The following is a 21,201-nucleotide window of genomic DNA, read 5'->3' as shown; positions in this document are numbered from 1 at the left end:
AGGCATGGTTTCTCGTGTAGCCCCCTGCATGTGCGTGAACTGGGGTGTGTTACCTGTGTTTGATGAGACTTTAGCTGATGAGTACTCTTGCACCTGCCTATCAGTAGGTATCAGTGGAGCAACCATGGGCGGTTGCACAAAACTGGATGGCGTAGTAAAAAGTGCTGGTGTTGATGCCAGCTCATCAATCTTGGATCGTAGAACTGCAGTCACCACTTCCACTTGTTCCAGTCGGGTATTCAGCACATCGGTTGCTAACTGCATCTCCTCTCGTTCTCGTGTAGCAGTAGCTATAAGACTTGATGCTCGTTGTTCTGTCTGTTCCACTTGCTCATTGTGCTGGGCCAAATGATTTTCTAACCGTGATTCAAGCGCGTTCAAGCTTGACTGCATATCAGTTCTTAGCTGCGTAATTTTCATTCCTGTGTCTACCTTGTCTTGTTCCAGTCTGCGGTGTAGCTCTATTTGCAATAGCTCGAATTTTGCAGTTATTTCTGAGCTAACCTGTTCGAAACAAGCTTGAGCTTGCTCCACTCTGCCTACCACTTCCGCCTGAAATTGTCTGATTTCAGCTTGATTCTGGTCCAATTTCTTAGCCACGTCTGTGTGTAGGTTGGATAGCATGGCCATGATCTGGGACATACCACCAGCCTCCAGAACATTAGCAATTACAGGTATCGTAGTCTCTGCGGCTACTGCAGACCTTGCATCTACAGGTTCTATTGCTATTTCATGGATTTGCTGACACGCTGATGTAGATAAAACAGCGGTTTCTACCTGCCGCTCCAATCCCATCTGTAGGTTTTCCAGTTCACATTCCGCTCTATTTACTAATGATCTGACAGTGGACAGTTCGTCGTACGGAACAGAAGTGGTATTACTGTCAGAGTTTTCCACAAGATTGTCCTCACTGATGAATTCTGTGCGACTCCTCAATGCATATGAAGATTTTCCCGATCGAGACATGACTAATACGGATCAACAAATCTTTAAATGATCAATATAATATTCCCTTAGATTGGATAATACAATTACTTATATTTATATACACCGCTATAACGACGGCCACCACGTTTGGCGCCAGAAAAATTTTTTCTCTGTAATGTTACTTTTGAAACTTTGTTACTAACTATTTAGTTGAAAAATGGTAAGTTAAATACTAATTCGTGAGCATTTATCTCTTGCTAATAATCAGGAATTTAGGCTGGGACTTATAGAAAATTATCAAGTGTCCTTTCCCTTTAAAAGTCTTCAATTCTAATTATTGCACATTTATATGTTTACATTAATTCACAGAGATTTCCTAAGTTAGATAAATACCAAACTGCATATATATATATATATATGTATGTATGTGGCTAGCGTTATCAGTCGGAGTTCAAAAAAAGGAATCTACACTGAGACCCCTGAGTTTACGGTGTATTTTATTACAATTGAGGTTATCCTGGTATGAAATTTATTTTACTATTGCAATATTTTTAATTTCATACGGGACTAATTATTATCATAACCAGATTTGGACCTATTCGATGTACTGTCCGTAATTCATTAACCAGCAGAATAACCAATAATTTATATATTATATTCGTAGATTTTGTAAGGATCCAATGAATATAAAATGCATGTAAGCATTACTTACTCAGACATATTTCTTTTTAATCATTTTCTTCCAATGAACAAATATATTTCATATCCATCAAACTTCACATATTACATTGTTTTCTTTTCACCAAAGACAAAATATCATAGCGTTCGACTATAGTAGACCGTATGTTAGTATTGAAAAATAAACATAGATAAATATCAACAGTAATTACTAAAATAATGTCACAAATTAAAATATCATATCTGTACGGAAAAGTGTCAGTACAATTATGATAGAACCAATCCTTAAAGCAGAATTAATTTATTTGTGATAAAATTTTATCATTACATTGATAACTCATCGTTCATCCTGTCTATGAAATTTTACATGCTTGACCTTTGAAACTTTGGAGGTATTAGTTATAGAATGGTTGTCTGGTTTGAAGTATCTGATATAGTAGTTTGTTAAATAGCTTGAAAATAACTCGCTAGGAAGAATTGTAAATATGCCATCATGTAGCGAGTATTGCTAAAGAAACATAATAACAATACATCTGCAAGAATTAGGGTTAAACTTAATTACAACCAAAAATTGTTTTGCTATGCAGAAGAAAAAAAAAATGGGGTTAGAGGTCGTTCTCATTTTGACTTCAAGTATTAAAATGGCAAAGATTGTATACACCAACTCTTTTAATTCTTAACTCCATGTTTAAAACATGATGTCCAGGTGAGATTTTGATAATACTAACTCTTAAAGAAAAAAATGAAGGTGGTGCACGAGTAGTATCGGATGATTACCAGTAAGTACATTATGACAGTTCCTCTTTCTATGATGACGTGCGAATAAAGAGAGATAGAGAGATACAGAAAGATAGATACAGAGAAAGCGAGAGAAAGAAAAAGAGGCAGAGAGTGACAGAATGAGATAGAGATAGAGAGAGAGATAGAGAAATGTGATGGAGAGAGTTATAGATATATAGATATACAAAGAGGTATAGAGCTAAAAAGTGATACATATGGATTAAGAGTAATTTTAATATATATATACATACAGGGGATATGTACATAAAGAGATAAAAATAAGGGTTAGAGATACAGAGAATTATACGGATATATTTATAATTATAGAGATATATGCATATACATATAGAGATATAGACAGATATAGATATATATAGTGAGATATAGAGATATATGGATAGAGATAGGGAGATTGAGAGATATGGAGAGATGAATATACATACAGGTTGTATCAAAATGCATGTTACAACGCTTGAGGGTAGAAAGCTCTTATTATTTGCAACCATTTTTGCCAATAAACATGTTGTCTGAAACGCGTAGTTAAGCCCCTGTAGCTCCAGAAAGAGTCAGCGTAGGCAACCCGTTGTAGAGTGTTATGTTGTGGATGTGCGGGCGTTCGAGTAGAGAAACAACTTTTTTAATCGTGGCACAGATTTTAATTTCACTCTGAATCCAATCACAGCTTCGGCTTTGTTTCACAACATTGAAATTGTTGCATACGTTTTAACAACGTGACAGCCTAAAGCAACGACTCAAAAACACACCCACCTTGAGCGACACAGAGGTGGCAACGGCGAATCATGTTTTCACGGATACGCTGGAGCATGTGTGGAGTCGACCTTATGATTTCGAATGCTTCAATGATTTGCTATGTAAGCTCTTCTACCGTTTCTACTGGCCTAGCGTAGATAAGCCCTTTTACGTAACCCCACATAAAGAAATCTAACGGGGTTAGGTCCGGTGACCTTGGCGGCCATGCGACAGGGCCCGCTCGTCCAATCCATCGGTTTGGAAATGTTTGGTTTAAATACTCTCGCACTTGCAGGGAAAAATGAGGTGGTGCCCCGTCATGTTGGTACCACATTACACGTCGGACATGCAATGGAACCTCTTCAAGAAGACCTGGTAGTTCGTTCTGAAGGAAGTGGAGGTATCCGGCGCCGGTAAGTCGTGGCGGAAGAAAAAAAGGCCCAATGAGTACGCCGTTAACAATACCGGCCCACACATTAACTGAAAAACGTTCCTGGCGAGCTGTAACACACGTTGCATGCGGATTGACATCATTCCAAACATGACTGTTGTGCGAATTGAGAATAGCGTCTTGAGTGAACTTGGCTTCATCGCTGAATAAAACCGCTAACTCGGGGATCCTCAATACTCTTCGAATGTACCAACGAGAAAAGGTCATGCGAAGAGGATAGTCCGCCGGACCCATGTGTTGCACTTTTTGAAGGTGGTACGGGTACAAGAGTTGCTCATGAAGAACTCGCCAAACAGCCATTTTGTCAGCGTCCATATCGGAACCTTCTACCCTTTTGCTTGTATCCGGACTCTCCTCAAATCTCTGAAGTACATCTTCAAAACTGGGAGTATGAACCCTGCGTGGAGCACCAGCATTTGGTCTTGTGACGGCACATGTACCAGTATCACGCATTCGCTGAGTAAGTCTTGCAAACATGGTGTGAGCTGGAATCCTACAACCCGGATATTGTTCTTCGTACAGACGATGGGCGGCTCGTCCATTTTTTCTAGCTTCCCCGTAAACAAGCAGCATGTCCGTGTACTCACTAAACGTGTACTCCATTGAGCTCCACTAAAACGTCGCCCTTTTCAGAACCACAGCGAAAGAAATGACACCACGAGTTTGCTTGTACGACAGAACAGTCAACGACAGACCACCAGTGATATCAAAAAACACTGCGACACTGCGATGTCACGCTGCACAGTGCTATGGCATGGCACGAACGGAAGGAAAGAGGTGAGGGAGCCACGAACGGAAGTAAAAAGGGGCGGGGGTCAGCATTCGACATTGTACAGTCCTCTCGAGCGCTGCCCGGCATCGTAAACACGTAATTCACCACAGCATCGTCTGTCTCGCACAAGCCCAACGGGTTGCCTACACTGACTCTTTCTGGGGCTACAGGGGCTTAACTAAGCATTTCCGGCAACATGTTTATTGGCAAAAATGGTTGCAATTAATAAGAGCTTTCTACCCTCAAGCGTTGTAACATGAATTTTGATACATCCTGTATATATAGTTACAGAGAGATAAAGAGAAAGATAGAGATGCTTTGTATGTGTGTACAAACTTAAAAAAAAATTACACATAAGCATTGCAACGCATGCGGGCATTAGCTATTAACTAATTAAAATTTGTCAGTATTCATGAAGATACAGAAATTTGGGATTAAAATAATTTAAAAAAAGGTTTGCGAGTGAATCCGAAGTCAAAATACCTTTTCAATCGTATTTAACTTTCATTAAAAAAACATTTCCTACTGTTTAATAGTCTTAAGTAATTTTTCACAAATTCATGAATCACAATCAAAATATTTCTGGGTCTCTAATTATAATTTAATAAGCAGCAAACATTGTAAGTAATACCTGCAGTTAATTATTATTAGACAACTTTAAATCATTGGATTTTTTTTCTGATAATTTTTAAAAGAATTATGAACCTGTATTATTTTTCTATAGGTCTGCTTTTAGTTTAAATGATCATCCCTGTCTGCTAGTGAAAAGAGGGACAAAAAATGTTCGGTATCTCGGCACGAAGAACTCTGTTTACGCTCGGACACTTCCTGCCAGCTGGAGTAATCTTTCATCTGGGCGAACTAGCAGCTAGCAGAGGGCAATGAAGGAAGGAAAGGGGAGACTGCCTTTTGTCGCAGAAGACGATGCGCGCCAAAGATAACTCCACGTGGCGACACACCCACCTGCCACGCCCACCCCAAGCAACCACCTGTTGATAGGAAACAAAATGGCCGCCTCTAGACCGAGAATAACACAGCCTCCGACCCCCTCCACCTCTTGTGGGGGTTCACATCCCCCTGGGATAGGAATAGCATAGCCTCTTACCATACCCCTCCCCCCTCTGAGGGGCCTATTCTTAACACAGTGATCTTACCGCCCGCACCCCCTTTGTTCTAGTTGTCATCAGACCTGTCCATTCTCACTGGTGTCGCCTGCAATTTTCAAAGATTGACCAACCATTCGCTTGTCACATGGGGCTTAAAGTGAAGTTAAAAAGACATGTGCAAGTTACTGCTGTATTTTACCGGGATTCTATTGTATTATCACTGTTATTTTTTCCGTGGTACCAGTACCGACATTATATATATGGTTCTTGGTGTTGGTTAATTTGCTGAGAACCGGCGGAACCGAGAACAAGAACCGACCCATCACTATTAGAAGAACACTTAAAATTTTTCTGCTTTAAGAAAATTTCATAGATACAACTTTGATTTATTGAGGGCTGCCAGTGCCACCACCCCCCCCCCCCCCCTCCCATCCCGGTCATAAAATACCTTAAATTCATAGTCTTTTGAAAGTTACGAAAAGTTTTTTTTATATTAAGTCCCCTCTAAAGTCCTTAATAATTTTTGAAAAAAAAATATATATATATATAATTGTTTGGTGTCTGTCAGTTTTGGTCACATATGTGTCGTATGTTATAATGTAATGTAGGCAGTAATAATGTAGGGATAAAAAGGATAAATTATGTGTAGAGCAAAAGCCACATACTTGGTGACATATTGTTTAGCCAAATTCTTCAGAAAAACCGCAAAGTAATAGATGTGCCTGAGGACATGAAAAATTGAAGCTCTCTGTATCTACAGTTAAAACTTAACGCTGATGTAGGAAGGTGTGTGAAAGTTCTCTCAAATGACAAAATAACATTTTCTGATCAAATATTAAATGCTGTTATTACTATCAATTTAAAAAAAAAAGTTACTAGAAAATATATTGGTGCATTTAAAATTACTGCATAATTTAAACTTATGTAACTGTTTTGCCATCTTTGAACAACATCTTTAATTCTAGCAATTCTTATGATCAACCCTTAATTCCTGAGATATGATTTCAAAAAAAATTAATAGTAATTGAATTTATTCATAGCCAGTATTTTTATTCAAGACTAGCTAATACCCAGCATTTGTTAAAACAAAGTTTTTTTTTTTTTTTTTTTTTTTTTTTGTGGGTTCACATTTACAAAGCATATCTTTCTGTATCTCTATTTTCTTATAGATCTATATCACTTTCCCTCTATATACACTAGGGTCTCGATAATCCGAGCTCCGATAATCCAAGTTCCCAATAATCCGAGTCAGTTTGGGGGGTTATGAGAAAGAAAAAAATACGAATTTTGCAAACACGCATACACGTAGGGACGGCCAGGGCTACGTTGAGGAGAAAGGCCCGATGAGGTGAGTTGGGTAAGTGACTGTACATAGCAGGTAGCGGCCCACCCCTGTCAGAAGTTGCAAAAATCTATTTTTAGAACATTGGGGGAAACCCCTTTCCTCCGTCGGCCTAGATCCTCCGCCCCCTCGTCATTTCCCCGCGTTCCCTCCAGAGGGCAATTTTTAGTTCCCATAAGTTCTTCGCCGTGAGCACATCTATGTAGTTACGTCCCACTTCTATTACGAACCAGTATGAGTAAAAGAAAACATACTGAAATATCATTAAGTGATAAATTAGAAGCGCTGACACGGGTTGATAAAGGTGAGCCGCTAAAAACAATTGCGCGTGATTTAAGAGTGAGTGCTGTTACTGTGGGTGACTGGAGGCGCAACAGACAGAAATTGGAGTTATGGCAAACTCAAAAAAATCTTTCTCAGGCTACAACATCCAGATCTCGTATGAAAAAAAGTGAGTACGAAAAAACAAGTGAAGCTTTGTTTTCATGGTTTTTAGCACAGCGGCAAAAAGGTGTCCCTCTTTCGGGGCCTATATTACAAGAAAAAGCGCAGTATTTTCGTAATAAATTACAAGAAGGTGAAAGCAATTTTAATGCCAGTAAAGGATGGCTGGATAAATGGAAAAGAAGATACGGTGTGCGGCAATTGCATATCACAGGAGAAAAGCTTTCAGCTGATGCTGCTGGTGCTGAAAACTACGTTCAAAAATTTCAAAGCATGATCGAAGAAGGGGGCTACACACATGATCAATTATATAACTGTGACGAGACTGGGTTAAATTTTAAAATGCTACCTGACAAGAGTCTAGCATCCAAAGACGAAATTTCCGCTCCTGGGCATAAAAAGAGCAAGGAACAAATTACTGTTCTGCCATGTTCTAATGCCTCTGGGACACATAAGCTTCGTCCCTTGGTGATAGGAAAGTCAAAAAAACCTAGAGCTTTTAAAAATGTAAATATGAACGCACTACCCGTCGCATAAAAAAATCAAAAGAACTCGTGGATGAATACGACCATTTTTAAAAATTGGTTCTTCGAGGAATTTGTTCCTTCAGTAGAAACTTTTTTAAAAGAACGACAATTACAGAGAAAAGCACTGTTGGTTATTGACAACGCTCCATCCCATCCAAACGTAGAAGAGCTTTCAAGTGATGAAATTAAAACTGTTTTCCTGCCCCCAAATGTGACTAGCCTCATTCAACCTATGGACCAAGGCGTCATTGCGACAATAAAGAAAATTACAGACGCATGCTTCTGACATATATTTTGCAAGAAGAAGAAATTTCATTAGTAGATATGCTAAAAACAGTTAATATAAAAGACGTTATCTATTGGTTAGTTGATGCGTGGTCAGAAATTAAACAGGAAGCTATACAGAAATCCTGGTCAAAACTTATAAAACCGAGAGTTTCACAAAGTGAAGAAGAAGAAACAGTTGAAGATGACTGTGATAATATGACTCTATTAAATTTAATGGTGGCAATCCCTGGCTGCGAAATAGAATCCAGTGCTGAAGAGGTTAAGAAGTGGTTAGACAGTGATGAAAATGAAGAATTGACGGATGAGAAAATTATTGAAATGGTCAACAACCGGGATGAGGACACCGAAAAAGACGAACAAGAGGAAGAAGAAACCAACAAAAAAATTAGCCATGCAGATGGGTTTCTACGCTTAGAAAAGGCACTCGAATACTTGGAGCAGCAAGATGACGTCACGCCAAATGACGTAATGTTTTTTAAGAAGTGGAGCACACGAGCAGCTGAGAAGCAAGGAGCATTAAAAAAAAAACAAAAAACAATAATAGATTATTTTAAAAAATAATTATGTATATATTTCTATTCTGCCTTTCAATATGTTTGTGTTTTCTTTTTATTAAAACATCGACATATGTATTAGAAATTGATTTTGCGTGTTTTTATTCGTATTTCCAATAATCCGAGGTTCTGATAATCCGAGTTGGCCCCGGTCCCATCCAGCTCGGATTATCGAGGTTATAGTGTATGTATATATATACACACATATATATATCTATACATCTGTATCTCTATATTTATTCTATGTCTCTATCTTGTTCACTATGCTTCTCCATTTCCTTAGATCTCTATCTCTTTGAAATATAATTTTATATCTCTATCTTTATATCTCTCTATCAATCTGTCAGTATCTCTTTCTATCACTCTATCTCTCTTCTATATTTAATTCAGTTCAATTCTGTCGTGTGTGTGCATTCATACACCGAAAACAAATAAACTGCAGCTAAACTATTTGAAATTAACACATTTGTTGAAATGACTCGCGCAGCACCTTTTAGTTTGTATCGCACACAAAGTGAAATGTCATTGTATTTGATTCAATTCAATTCTGTAATGCATGCGCACACATACACAGAAAACACAATAACTGCCACTAAATTATATGAAATACACACATTTGTTGAAACTATTGTAAAATGATTGTACTAATTCAGAAACCTTTGTGGGTATGTGCATAACACCTCACCAAAGTTTTGTCGCAATAAAATTAATAGTATAGGAACGCATACGGGATTAACAGTCATTCATTTTTATATGTATAGATTAGCCTTTATACAGCTATGATTTTGTTTTGCTATCTGATTGCTAATCAGTTGACTTCAACTTCAGAACAGACACCCACTCCATAGACTATCGATACGACTCGTGTGGCACCATTGTTATTCAGACCATAGAAAAGAGGAACGGTCATAAAATATTTACTGGTAATTATCCTATACGACTCGAGCACCACCTGTTGTACGTTATCTCACTTAGACAGGAACCTTCCTCGTGTTTCAAAGGTCAAGTAAAATTTCATAGAGATTGGATGAACAATGCTTTAACAATGATATGGCAAAATATCATCAAGAATAATTAAATTCTGCTTTAAGGATTGGCTTTATGGAAATCTCACCTAGAAGTGATTTTTCTCGGTTTTCAAAACTTAATTGTGCAAAGTTTTATTGCAATCAGATGTATGGTGTAGGAACGCATAAGGGACAAACAAACAAAGAAACAAACAACATTAATTTATATATATTTATATATACAGTACACTCCCGATTATCCACGAAATTAAGTGGCAGGGCCACCGCAGATAGTGAAAACTGCGGATAATCCGCAAAAGAGCCAAAAATGGGAAACAAAAAAGGAAACATTAATTTCAACTTAAAAATCTAAACATTTATGTACAGTAAAAGTTACAATTAACAGTAAAAAAATTTAAATGATGCTAAAATTTTAATATTTTACTGAATAATTAACATAATATACATTTCAGTAATGTATACATAAAAGTGCTCAACAATACCACTAGAAACAAAGTGCGACAGAGACAAAAATAGAAACGCATGCCAGCCTACTTCAAGAGTTCCGAGAAGGCCTGTGGCATTTTACTGTATACTGCACACAATACACTCGTCAGTAGAGTTCAAATTTGCTCACTTGTAATTTATTTATTTATTTATTTATTTATTTATTTATTTATTTAATATTGTAACATGCCCACCAACAGCCGAGGGCTTAAGCGGTGGGCACAACACATATATACAAGGACAACATATAAACAATACAAACAAAATACAAACAAACAAGTAAAGTTAAAATAAGTATAACTATTAAAAATAAACATCAAAATATAAAATGCATTAAAAGAAATACAAAACATAGACATTACAGTATAATGAAATTACTAATTGCAGGCTTATGTAAAAATTAATTAAAAAAAAAAATTTTTTTTTACCTAGCTACACTTTCACAGATTAAGATGATCAATTTTATTGAAATTAGAAATGAGTCGAAAAATTATATCATTCTTTTTATGGTATGTACATAAGGTAGAAGTTAAACGGCTGTTAAATTGGGGAATTCTAATGCCAGTATTATCAAGAATGGATTTACAATTTAATTTTGAACAGTAACAGTTTTTAATAAATACATAATCCAGATAGATACGGCGTTCAGAAAGAGAATCCATAGTAATCTGAGATAAGTTTTTAAGTTAAATTATTTTATCAAATTTATTCTGAATGGATTCTAATTGATTGCTATCGGAAGGATTAATTGAATTCCAAATAACTGAACAATATTCTAACTTAGATCTAACAAGTGATAAATAAAGACAAAGAAGAGAGTCACTGTTTGTAGCATAGAACGTAATATATTTGATTAATGCTAATGTTCTATTTGAACTAGTAACTAAGTAATTTACATGCAAGTGAAAATATAATTTTGAGTCAAGTAGTATACCTAAATCTTTTATAGAAGAAGTGATTGGGATTATTTTATTGTTAAGAACATAATCATATTTGACAGGATGATATTTCCTTGTGAAGGAGATAATTTTTGTTTTACTTGTGTTAAGAGTTACTAAATTTAATAAGCACCATTTATTAATTTCATGTATATCAATTTCAAGTAACAAGCAGTCATTGATAGAGTTAATACTTCTGGAAATTTTAAAATCATCGGCAAACAATACACCACTCGAATGTTTAAGTACAAATGTAATATCATCAATGAAAATATTGAAAAGTAATGGAGAGAGAGTGCCACCCTGTGGGACCCCAGATGGAACTTTAAAATATGAAGAATAACTGTTGTTGATGGAAACAAAAAAGCATCTATTATGAAGGTAGTCGGAAAACCAGATTACAAAATTGCCACATAAACCAAATTTAGCAAGTTTACTGAGTAAAATATCATGATTAACAGTGTCGAATGCTTTCGCAAGGTCAAAGTAGCAGGCATCTACCTGACCCCTATTCGTTACCTCATAATAAATAGGATTCAGAAAGGACACAAGGTTGGTTGCTGTGGTCATACCAGTTCTAAAACCATGTTGTGAAGGAGATAGTCTGTTTTTAATTTGGAAATTTAAGAATTTAAAGATAATTTTTTCAAATATTTTAGACAAACCATTAAGGATGGAAATAGGACGGTAGTTAGATACCTTTAATTTAGAACCGCTTTTGAGAATGGGAATTACCCTTGCTATTTTCCATTTGGTGGGGAACGTTTGACTTTTCAAACTTACGTTAAATAAATGTTTAAGAAGTGGTGTTAATATGTATGAACAGCCTTTAAGAACAAAGTTAGGTATTCCATCAGGACCGCATGACATAGAAGATTTTAGGGATTTAATACCCCAAAGCACAAGACTTTCAGAAATAACGGGGACCAAAATGGTATCATGGTTTGACGTTGATACATTAACATTATGATTGTGATTAGTAGATGAATATACATTAGAAAAATATTCAGCAAAGGTATTAGATAGCAAAACAGGGTCAGAAGACACAACATCATTAACCTTGAGAGAATACTCTTCACGGTAACCATTTCTCATTATTTTTACATAGCGCCAGAACTTTTTAGGGTAAGACCTTACTTTGTTATTAATATGTCGAGTCCAATTGATTTTGTCACGTTTGATTAGATATTTAACTTGCTTCCTGTAGAATGAAAATTGGGAATAGTAGATCATGTTTCTTTTCTGTAATTTATGGAAGTGTTTTTTTAGCTTTTAGATTAAATATTAATTCACTAGAGAACCAGCAAGGGTATTTAGTAGATTTTTTAGAAATAACAGGAATAAATTCATTCATACTGTTACATATGCAGTTAGAGAGTTGATCCACTAAAAAAATAACATCTGTAGATTTATAGAATAAAGACCAATCAAAATTTTTTATGGAACTAAAGAGACCAAGATAATCCCCATTTTTATAATTATAATCCCCATTTTTATAATTCAAATACAGATTTACATATGTTATGTATTTTTTCCGCACCGTGAATCATCCGCCCGCTGATAATAGGGAGTTTACTGTAATAATATTATAAAATATTTGCTCATTGGGGAGTAAAGTGATTTTTTTTAAATAATGAGTATTATTATAGCAGGTGGTTGTACTCTTATATGGTGAGGAACGTGGATGCAGCATGGCTGATACCTTCAAGTTCCCTAACTTGTAATTTAATATGACCATTTCTAATGGCCTCGTCGCTGAGACATTAAACCAAATACCTTTCTTATATGATTGTTTATGAAGTTCCTTGTGAAGATGAAGTGATAGATGTTTTGATAATCACACCTATTTTAATGATGATAATGATTCATGCAAGCTTTGCCTTAAAGCCTCTAATTGTTGCCATTAGACTTGTAAAAAAGTTTTAATTTTTGTGACAGGGTATCTAAAACACCCTTAGAACTATTGTTATTGTGTTTGACTCTCCTAGAGCTTGGCCAGGTGTTTTATCAGCACGTTGTGCAAACTACACGTTGAATAAGGACAATGTGGGATACATTTAGTATGTTAACCGACTACCACTGTTTGTACATAAAAATCTAATATTTTAATTTAAAAAATATTTATGCGATGCAAGATTAACTCATGTAGCTAAAATTGAGAAGTGAACACATTACAATTATTGCTTAGTTTAACACTGGAAATGTAAAATTCCTGCTTAGTGTTTCAAATTTACACAAAAATTAGTTTTTTTGGCCTTTTAAAAAGGTTCAGCTATACATATGCAGTAATTGTAATTGGTTCATGTTTTACAAGTGGCTTCTTATTTAGTCTTACTGTAACAAATCTTCTTATTTAATCTTGCTGTTGTAAATTTCCTTTAAATATTTTCTTTTTGTTTTTTATTAACAAGCAGATTGCAGTTGGTTTGCTTGCCAAATGTTTCCCATATTTTTCATATTTAGTGTTTGGCATGGAGAATGTATTGAAAAAAAATCTCCTTAAGCTCCCAAAGTTATATCTATTTATTTTCTCAATGTAACAAAATATTTAAACAATTTTTGACTTCGGTTTTGATTAAAATTATAAAAAATATTTTTTCATGTTCTTTTATCTTAAACGTTTATATGTCAGGTTTTGACTGGTATCACTTGAACAAATATTTGTAAAACTAATATACAGTTTTAAATTAATATTTTTAAAGCAACTTATATCGTAGTTATAACTTTAAAGTTACTGTAGAGTGATTTCAAAACTGTGATATTTCGATCACATTAACCAAATTCCAAGTCAAAATAAATGTATTTAATGCAAACAATTATTTTTAAACCAATCATGGTTGTTCTGTATAGTAACCATTTTTTAATTTAGTTAAATCATGGATGACCTCTGTTCCCATCAGATAAATTCCTGCAAATTTTGGTGGTGGCTTGCCATGCATACAGTGATTGTATTTTGGTGAGTAAATTGGAGGCGTACTTTAGAGGAAGATTATCAGTCTGTAACTGCCACTGTGCAACCCAAGTATGCTTGTGAGTATATCAAACAATACTTTTCAGTTATGATGCTGATACCTAACGATGGTGAATGTCAACCAAAACATTTTAGATTATTTTGCTAACATTTCTATGGCTAAAAATCACAAATTTGGCCTTCTTTTTATTCTGCGTGTGTGTGTTTTTTAAATATAAAGTAATGGCTCAGTTGACCGTTATGACTGAGTTGTTGGAAGTAGAGCATTAGCCTATGTTCGACAGGTGTGCAGCCTGGAAGAATGTGGCAGGCTACTAGTGTGGACGGTGGTGCGAAGTGGCAGGCCCGGCGAGCAAGACTTGGGGCTTGCCCCTTGGGGGCGGGTCCGCCTGCTGCATAGTGCCTCTGTGCACCTTGGCTTGTGAGTCTCATATGTTATCCGTGATGCCCACTTGGTGGGATACTGCACATTCTGCTCAGTGCACCTTGCTGTCATTGGGCTTGTGTATCTCTCTGATCCTATATGCCCATTTGCTGGAATACTGCACATTCCTGGCTTAGTGCACTTGACTGTGTGTTGACTTGTGTATCTTTATGATCCTTAATGCCCACTCGGTGGAAAACTGCACATTCCTGCTCTGTGCACCTTGTTTGTCGGTTGGGCTTGTGTATCTCTCTGATCCTATATGCCCATTTGCTGGAATACTGCACATTCCTGGCTTAGTGCACTTGACTGTGTATTGACTTGTGTATCTTTATGATCCTTAATGCCCACTTACTGGAATACTGCACATTCCTGCTCTATGCACCTTGTTTGTCGGTTGGGCTTGTGTATCTCTCTGATCCTATATGCCCATTTGCTGGAATACTGCACATTCCTGGCTTAGTGCACTTGAATGTGTGTTTGACTAGTGTATCATTATGATCCTTAATGCCCACTAGGTGAAATACTGCACATTCCTGCTCTGTGCACCTCGTTTGTCTGTTGGGCTTGTGTATCTCTCTGATCCTATATGCCCATTTGCTGGAATACTGCACATTCCTGGCTTAGTGCACTTGACTGTGTGTTGACTTGTGTATCTTTATGATCAGTAATGCCCACTAGGTGGAATACTGCACATTCCTGCTCTGTGCACCTTGGTTGTCGGTTGGGCTTGTGTATCTCTCTGATCCTATATGCCCATTTGCTGGAATACTGAATATTCCTGGCTTAGTGCACTTGGCTGTGTGTTGGACTTCTGTATATTTCTGATCCTTAGTGCCCACTAGATGGAATAATGCACAGGCCTGCTCAGTGCACTTTGACTGTCAGTTGGGCTTGTGTCTCTCTCTGATCTAGATGCCCATTTACTGAAATAATGCACATAACTGCTTTGTGCACCTTGGCTGTATATTGGTTATGACTTATGAGTAATATCTTTCAGATACTTAATGCCCACTAGGTGGAATACTGCACATTCCTGCTTTTGCCCCTCGGCTGTGTATTGGACTTATGATTCTTTCTATTTCTTAATTAATGCACACTATTCCTGCCATGTGTATCTTGGCTGTCATTAGAGCATGTGTATCACTCTGATACTAAATGCCCACTTGGTGGAATACTACACAGTCCCACTCTGTGCACTTGGCTGTTGGACTTGTGTATCTTTCCAATCCTTGTTGCCCTTGTTTCTCTCCATCATATACACACATCATATTCACATATCTTCATTATAATAATTTCAAATGGTTTTTATATCTTTCTTCATTTTTCTCTATAATCTCCTAGGTGATTTAGTTTATTATACAAATATTATTATTTTTTTTACATTAATACTTGTTGTTTTCTGATCTTACTGTGCCCTGACCTGTTGTATGGAGTTTATAATGACATATAATCCTCAAGTGTACCTGTGATTTGACTTAGTAGTTACATGAGTATTTAAAGAGCTTCTCCTTGCATGCTTAACACTTTAAAAAGTCCCTCGCTGACCCTATGGTTAAACACTAAATAATAATATAACTGTCATTTTTTATAACCTTTTAGTTTACTTAACTTATTTCTCCCTTAATAAGGGAGAAATCACAAAGCTTTCAATATGAGTAAGTTTAGCGAAATCTGTCACTTTAAAACCATCAAATTACCATCAGGAATGGCAGTCATAAAACAAAATATTTTTACAAGTGGGGAAAACAGGCCCAGAAAGTAAAGCCAAAATTAATTATTTTAATTTTTTATCAACTAATATTTTCACTATGAATTAAATTACAACACTTTTAATAGCCCACTATTCTTTCTCCCCACTGGAGCTTGGCTCGACAGTGGCTCTCTCTACTGTTCACGCTTGCTTTGCACTACTCACTCATCCACCCTGCGACACTGTCCCGACGCACCAATCCTCGATGATTCAATCTTCGCAAATAAAGCCTGTCGCTTGTTGCCCACTTATCGCTCATCAAGGGATTACTCACCCTCTTCACTTAACTACTCTTACAGGTCACTCCGAGTTTCCCTCGGCATCGCCACCAGTCTTGCGCATACACACATCAGTGTAACCCTCAGCCTCTGTTGCTCACTGACTTTGCAGTTCACCCTCTTTGTTGATATACCTCTCAGCCCATCACTGGAAAACCTCGTAACTCTTCAAAGTGTTCTTAACACCCAAAGTTATGAGAACAGTAGTGTCCTAGTTATGCACTTCATGCAAACAGGGCTCTGGGGGAGTGCCAAACACTTGAGCGGGACAGATAGGCATAACTCTGTCGTCGCCCAGGTTTTTCCCCAGGAAAAGTGCAGCTGCCCGGCTGCTCGTGGTAGAGGGGGTTCAGGCCTCGTGGCCTCCGGGGAACGTCAACCTGGTGCCCGAAATGACTAATACCAAATTCAACGATCGACTCATGATTTATTAGCCCACTAACACGGAATACTTGGGGCTGGCCCCGTTCCTGCCTGCGTCCGTCTGGGGTGAAGCCCGGCTCCGTGGGCTGTGCCACGCCGTTCCGTACCGCACCGAAAGTCCGTGCGACGCTGACACTGACACGATAACTATTAACTTCCCGATGTTCAGGATAGGTTTTAAGTCTCTGTAGGTTGCAAGCCTTCTCCCGCGTCTCAATCGTGACCGCTTGTTAGGCAACCGCGCCACGAGAATCTCCCGCGATTCACGCGACCCTCCGCGACTACTCCTCGGGGCCGCCTGCCCAGCGACTACTCCGCGACTACTCCTCGGGGCCGCCTGCCCAGCGATTACTCCGCGACTACTCCTCGGGGCCGCCTGCCCAGCGACTACTCCGCGACTACTCCTCGGGGCCGTCTGCCCAGCGACTGTGCGACTACTCGCGACCGTGTCTCCCTCGCGACTGACTCGACTGAGCGCTCCGCGCGCGGCGCTTCCCCTCCCGGCGCGTCTCTCCCTCCCCTCGACGTCTCCCACGGAGCACATGACGTTTCGCAGGCAGGGCGGGACCTCAGTCGCCCGGTGTACAAACACAACAATACCCTTCAAAAATATAAAAGATTACAGTCCGCTGAAAAAAAAACAACACACACTGGTATATCATTATGCCTAACTGGCAGGAGAGGCGTTGCCTCGTCATAACGGCCTGTAGGGAGCTAGGTAGGCACCTGGGTCGACGTCAAATGCCCCCCCTCCCACGAGGCCGCTATGCGCGGCAACGTCTCTCAGTTAGGTATCACTCGACGCACTTGGGGATAATTCAAACACTGTGTGGTCGCACTGGGGGTCAACCTCGCACTGCTCCCAGGAGGGTAACAGGCTCATCACGCTGCACCTGGGTATGGGTACGTCGCGGCGCACTGGCATGGTCAGAGTGGGGCACACGTAATCTTTCAGATATTCAGGGGCCCTACGGGTCCTGGAGGGACGAGATGGTATAGCGGGTTTGCTTACTACGAGCGCGGCGGGGCCTGCCTGAGGGGGAAAATCTGCGTGCGGACTCGCCTTAGGTGTGGATGCAGCCTGTGGAAACAGGTCGAACAGGGTGGGGGTCGGGTCATCCGAACGGCACTCACCCCCGGTCCACTGCATCTGTTGGCGCAGGCGGCGCTCCTCCTCGTCCCCTGAGTTCGCCTCAACATCTGTTCCCAGACACTCAGAAATGTCGCAACTGCCCCCAGAGATTTGGCGGGGAAGGCCCTGCTCCTCACTGACCCCCTCCCCTTCATCATCCGACTCTGGTTCCGTGACAATTTCCCGTGACCCGTCCCGGTACGCCTGCCGCCCCGTGTCAAGGGCGGGCCACCCCTTCCAACCCCTCTCCAGAGAGTCCAACGTTGTCTCCAGGTACTGCCACAGCTCCCGGCTATAAGGCCACTGCTCTGCCTCCTCCCCTTCAGCCCTGCCTGGTGTCCTGTCTCCCGCAGCCGCGGAAGTCACGTCTCGTGTCTCGTCATCCGGGATCACGTCCTCTGTCGCGTCTGTTGGTCTTGTCTCCAGTATGTCCGTGGACGTTGGTGCTGGAGTGATGTCTGTGGGAGTAACGTCTGGCACATTTTCCCTTGCCTCCCCCGGGGCCTGGGGGCCTATCGGACCACGTGGCTCTGACGTCCGGGACGCTCCCTGGGGCGCGTTCGCCGGCAATGCTGGCGGCCAATCCGGACTTCCGGGCTGCTCTGTGTCCGTTTCCACGTCCGTTGCACGTCTGAGGTCGTCCCTATGAATTTTGGTACGCCCTCCATTGGGCGTCCGTACTATGTACGACGTTGGTCCTGCCTGACGTAGAATGGGCCGGGGCCCCGCCCATTTTGGCGCTAACCCAGCACAGAACTTTTTGGCTCCGGATGACAGGTGGTGTTGGCGCACAAACACCTGCTCCCCCGGCGCTAGCACGGGCGGTGGCCTATCCGTCTGTGGCGTGTGCTTGCGGAGGTAGGTTTCCTGATGTTGCCTTGCCTGCTCCCGTTTCTCCGACAGCTCTGCCCGCAGCGACTCGCCCCACTCCCCTGCTGTAGCGGCCGCCGCCACGCGGCACTCGCCTGGCAGCGCCAAGTTCTGCCCCTGGACTAGTTCTGCCGGTGTGTACCCCGTAACCGCATTCGTCCTTTGTCTCAGACTGTACAGGAGAGCCGGAATATGCAAGTCCCACTTGCTGTGGTCCTCGCCCAACCGGAGACGGAGCTGCGCCTTAATTTCCTGGTTCCGTCTCTCGGTTGGGTTGGCCCTTGGGTGGTATGTGGGGGTAGTATGATGGTCCACCCCCCATCTTCGACATGCCTGCTTCCATCTGGCACCCGTGAACTGGCATCCATTATCACTCAAAACTACTGCCGGGTATCCAAACCGGGGAAAAACCTCCCCGTCCAACAGGGCGATTAGTGTACCCGAACGGACGTTGGAGACAGGGTAGGCCTCCACCCACCTGGTGAACAAGTCTGTGACTACCACGAGGAACCTCCTTCTCTTGCTGCTCCGAGGATAAGGACCCATGATGTCTAGCGCTATGGTGTGGAAGGGGTGTTGGGGCCGCCTCGGTCGCTGCTGCTCCTCACCATCTGTCCTCCTCGCCTTGCAGTGTTGACAGCGGAGACAATTCCTCACATACTCCCGGACGTCCCGGGCCACCCCCGGCCAGTGAAACGTGGTGCGCAGCGCCTCCGCCGTCTGCTCTGCGCCGGGGTGACCCGCGAGCCGGTGGTCATGGAAGTAGGCGAGGATGGCGGATCGGGCTCCCTCCGGGGCGTAAATTCGCCATGACTCCATATCCCCAGGTGCCCTACTCTGCAGGACACCGTCTACCACCCTCTGGTACGGTGTCACCTGGGCGCCACACGCCTCGACAGCGGCCCTGGCGGCGGCGTCTCCCAGCTGTACCTGCTGGACAGCATTGATGAGGTCGGCTAGTGTGTCTACAGACTCGCGACCGAGTCTCTGGGGCTGGTGAGTCACAGCGTACAGAGCGGCACGCCCGGATGACTCCCCTATAGCTGAGGAGTGACCCTGTGGAGGAAGCAGGTCCTCCCAGGATCCTCCGTCCTCGTAGACGTTTGCCGGGTCAGGGTGCCGGGAAAGCTCGTCCGCGAGCTGGTTCGCTTTCCCCGGCACATGCTCGACTTGGAAGGCATAGTTCTGTAGCGTCATGGCCCACCTGGTAAATTTAGACTTGCGGCCCTGCATCGTGTTTAGCCATTTGAGGCATTGACTGTCTGTCCTAAGAGTGAACTCTTTGCCCTCAAGGTAGTGCCGGTAGCGACTAACCGCCCACACTACCGCCAAGCATTCCTGCTCATTTACGTCATAGTTCCTCGCGGCCGGCCTGAATTTGGAGCTGGCATACTCCAACACTCTCCGCTCGCCGTCGGGGCCGACCTGGTATAGCACCGCCCCCATACCCACCTTGCTGGCATCCGTCTGCAGGTACAGGGGCTCCCCTGGTGCCATACGGGCGAGGACATGACTTCTCCGGAACAGGCGCTTGACGGCCTCCAGGGCGCAGTCTGCCTCGGCTGTCCACCTGTACTTTGTCTTGGGCGAGAGCAAGTCGGTGATAGGAGCAGTCACCGTCGCGAAATCCGGAACGAAGGAGCGTAGCCAATTTAAGAGGCCCATTAAGCGCTGCAACTCCTTCCTCGTGCGTGGTGCTGACTTAGTTTCTATGAGGTCTAAGTGCTTCGGTAGAGGTCGGCAACCCGCGGCATCCACCATATGCCCCAGGTATTCGAGCTCCGCCGCCCCGATGTGACACTTATGTGGTGCGCAGGTGAGGCCGTGCCTGGCCAACCGTTCGAGGACCAAAGCAAGATGTCGTGCATGGTCCTCCCACGATCTGGACCAGACGATCACGTCGTCCAGGTAGGCCGTGACGAATTCGCCCACGAACCCATCCAGGACGCGGACCATCATGGTCTGAAACGTCGTGGGGGCGTCCATCAGCCCGAACGGCATGGCGCAGAACTGAAATCGGCGACCATCCGGGGCGGTAAAGGCTGTTTTGGGGCGGTCCTCGGGTTTGACAGGGACCTGCCAGTACCCGCTCTTTAAGTCTAGTGATGTGAAAATAGTGGCGTCCCCCAATCCCGCTAGGGAATCTGCAATGTTTATGAGGGGTGGGGGTGCAGGGATTGTTACTGAGTTCACTGGCTTAAAGTTCACACAAAAACGAAGAGACCCATCCTTCTTGCTTGCCATAACCACTTGACTATTGTATGGGGACTCGCTCGGCT

The 21,201-nt window shown here is 41.6% G+C and overlaps 1 protein-coding gene across 5 annotated transcripts in view; it reads left to right on the top strand.

The window, feature by feature from the left end:
- LOC134527486 (cytoplasmic dynein 2 intermediate chain 1) overlaps positions 1–21,201 on the top strand; it is a 266,130-nt gene that overhangs the window by 176,093 nt on the left and 68,836 nt on the right. For 3 of the 5 annotated variants that reach the window (XM_063360204.1, XM_063360203.1, XM_063360202.1), the window contains one exon: positions 14,327–14,463. The exons of the other annotated variants lie outside the window; for them this stretch is intronic. In XM_063360204.1, coding sequence (XP_063216274.1) covers positions 14,327–14,463 — 137 coding nt within the window. The remainder of the gene's footprint in view (positions 1–14,326; positions 14,464–21,201) is intronic. 5 annotated transcript variants of the gene reach the window in all.

The sequence above is a fragment of the Bacillus rossius genome, chromosome 1, assembly GCF_032445375.1.
Source record: "Bacillus rossius redtenbacheri isolate Brsri chromosome 1, Brsri_v3, whole genome shotgun sequence".
Classification (NCBI taxonomy): domain Eukaryota; kingdom Metazoa; phylum Arthropoda; class Insecta; order Phasmatodea; family Bacillidae; genus Bacillus; species Bacillus rossius.
This window is presented reverse-complemented; position numbering and strand designations above follow the sequence as displayed.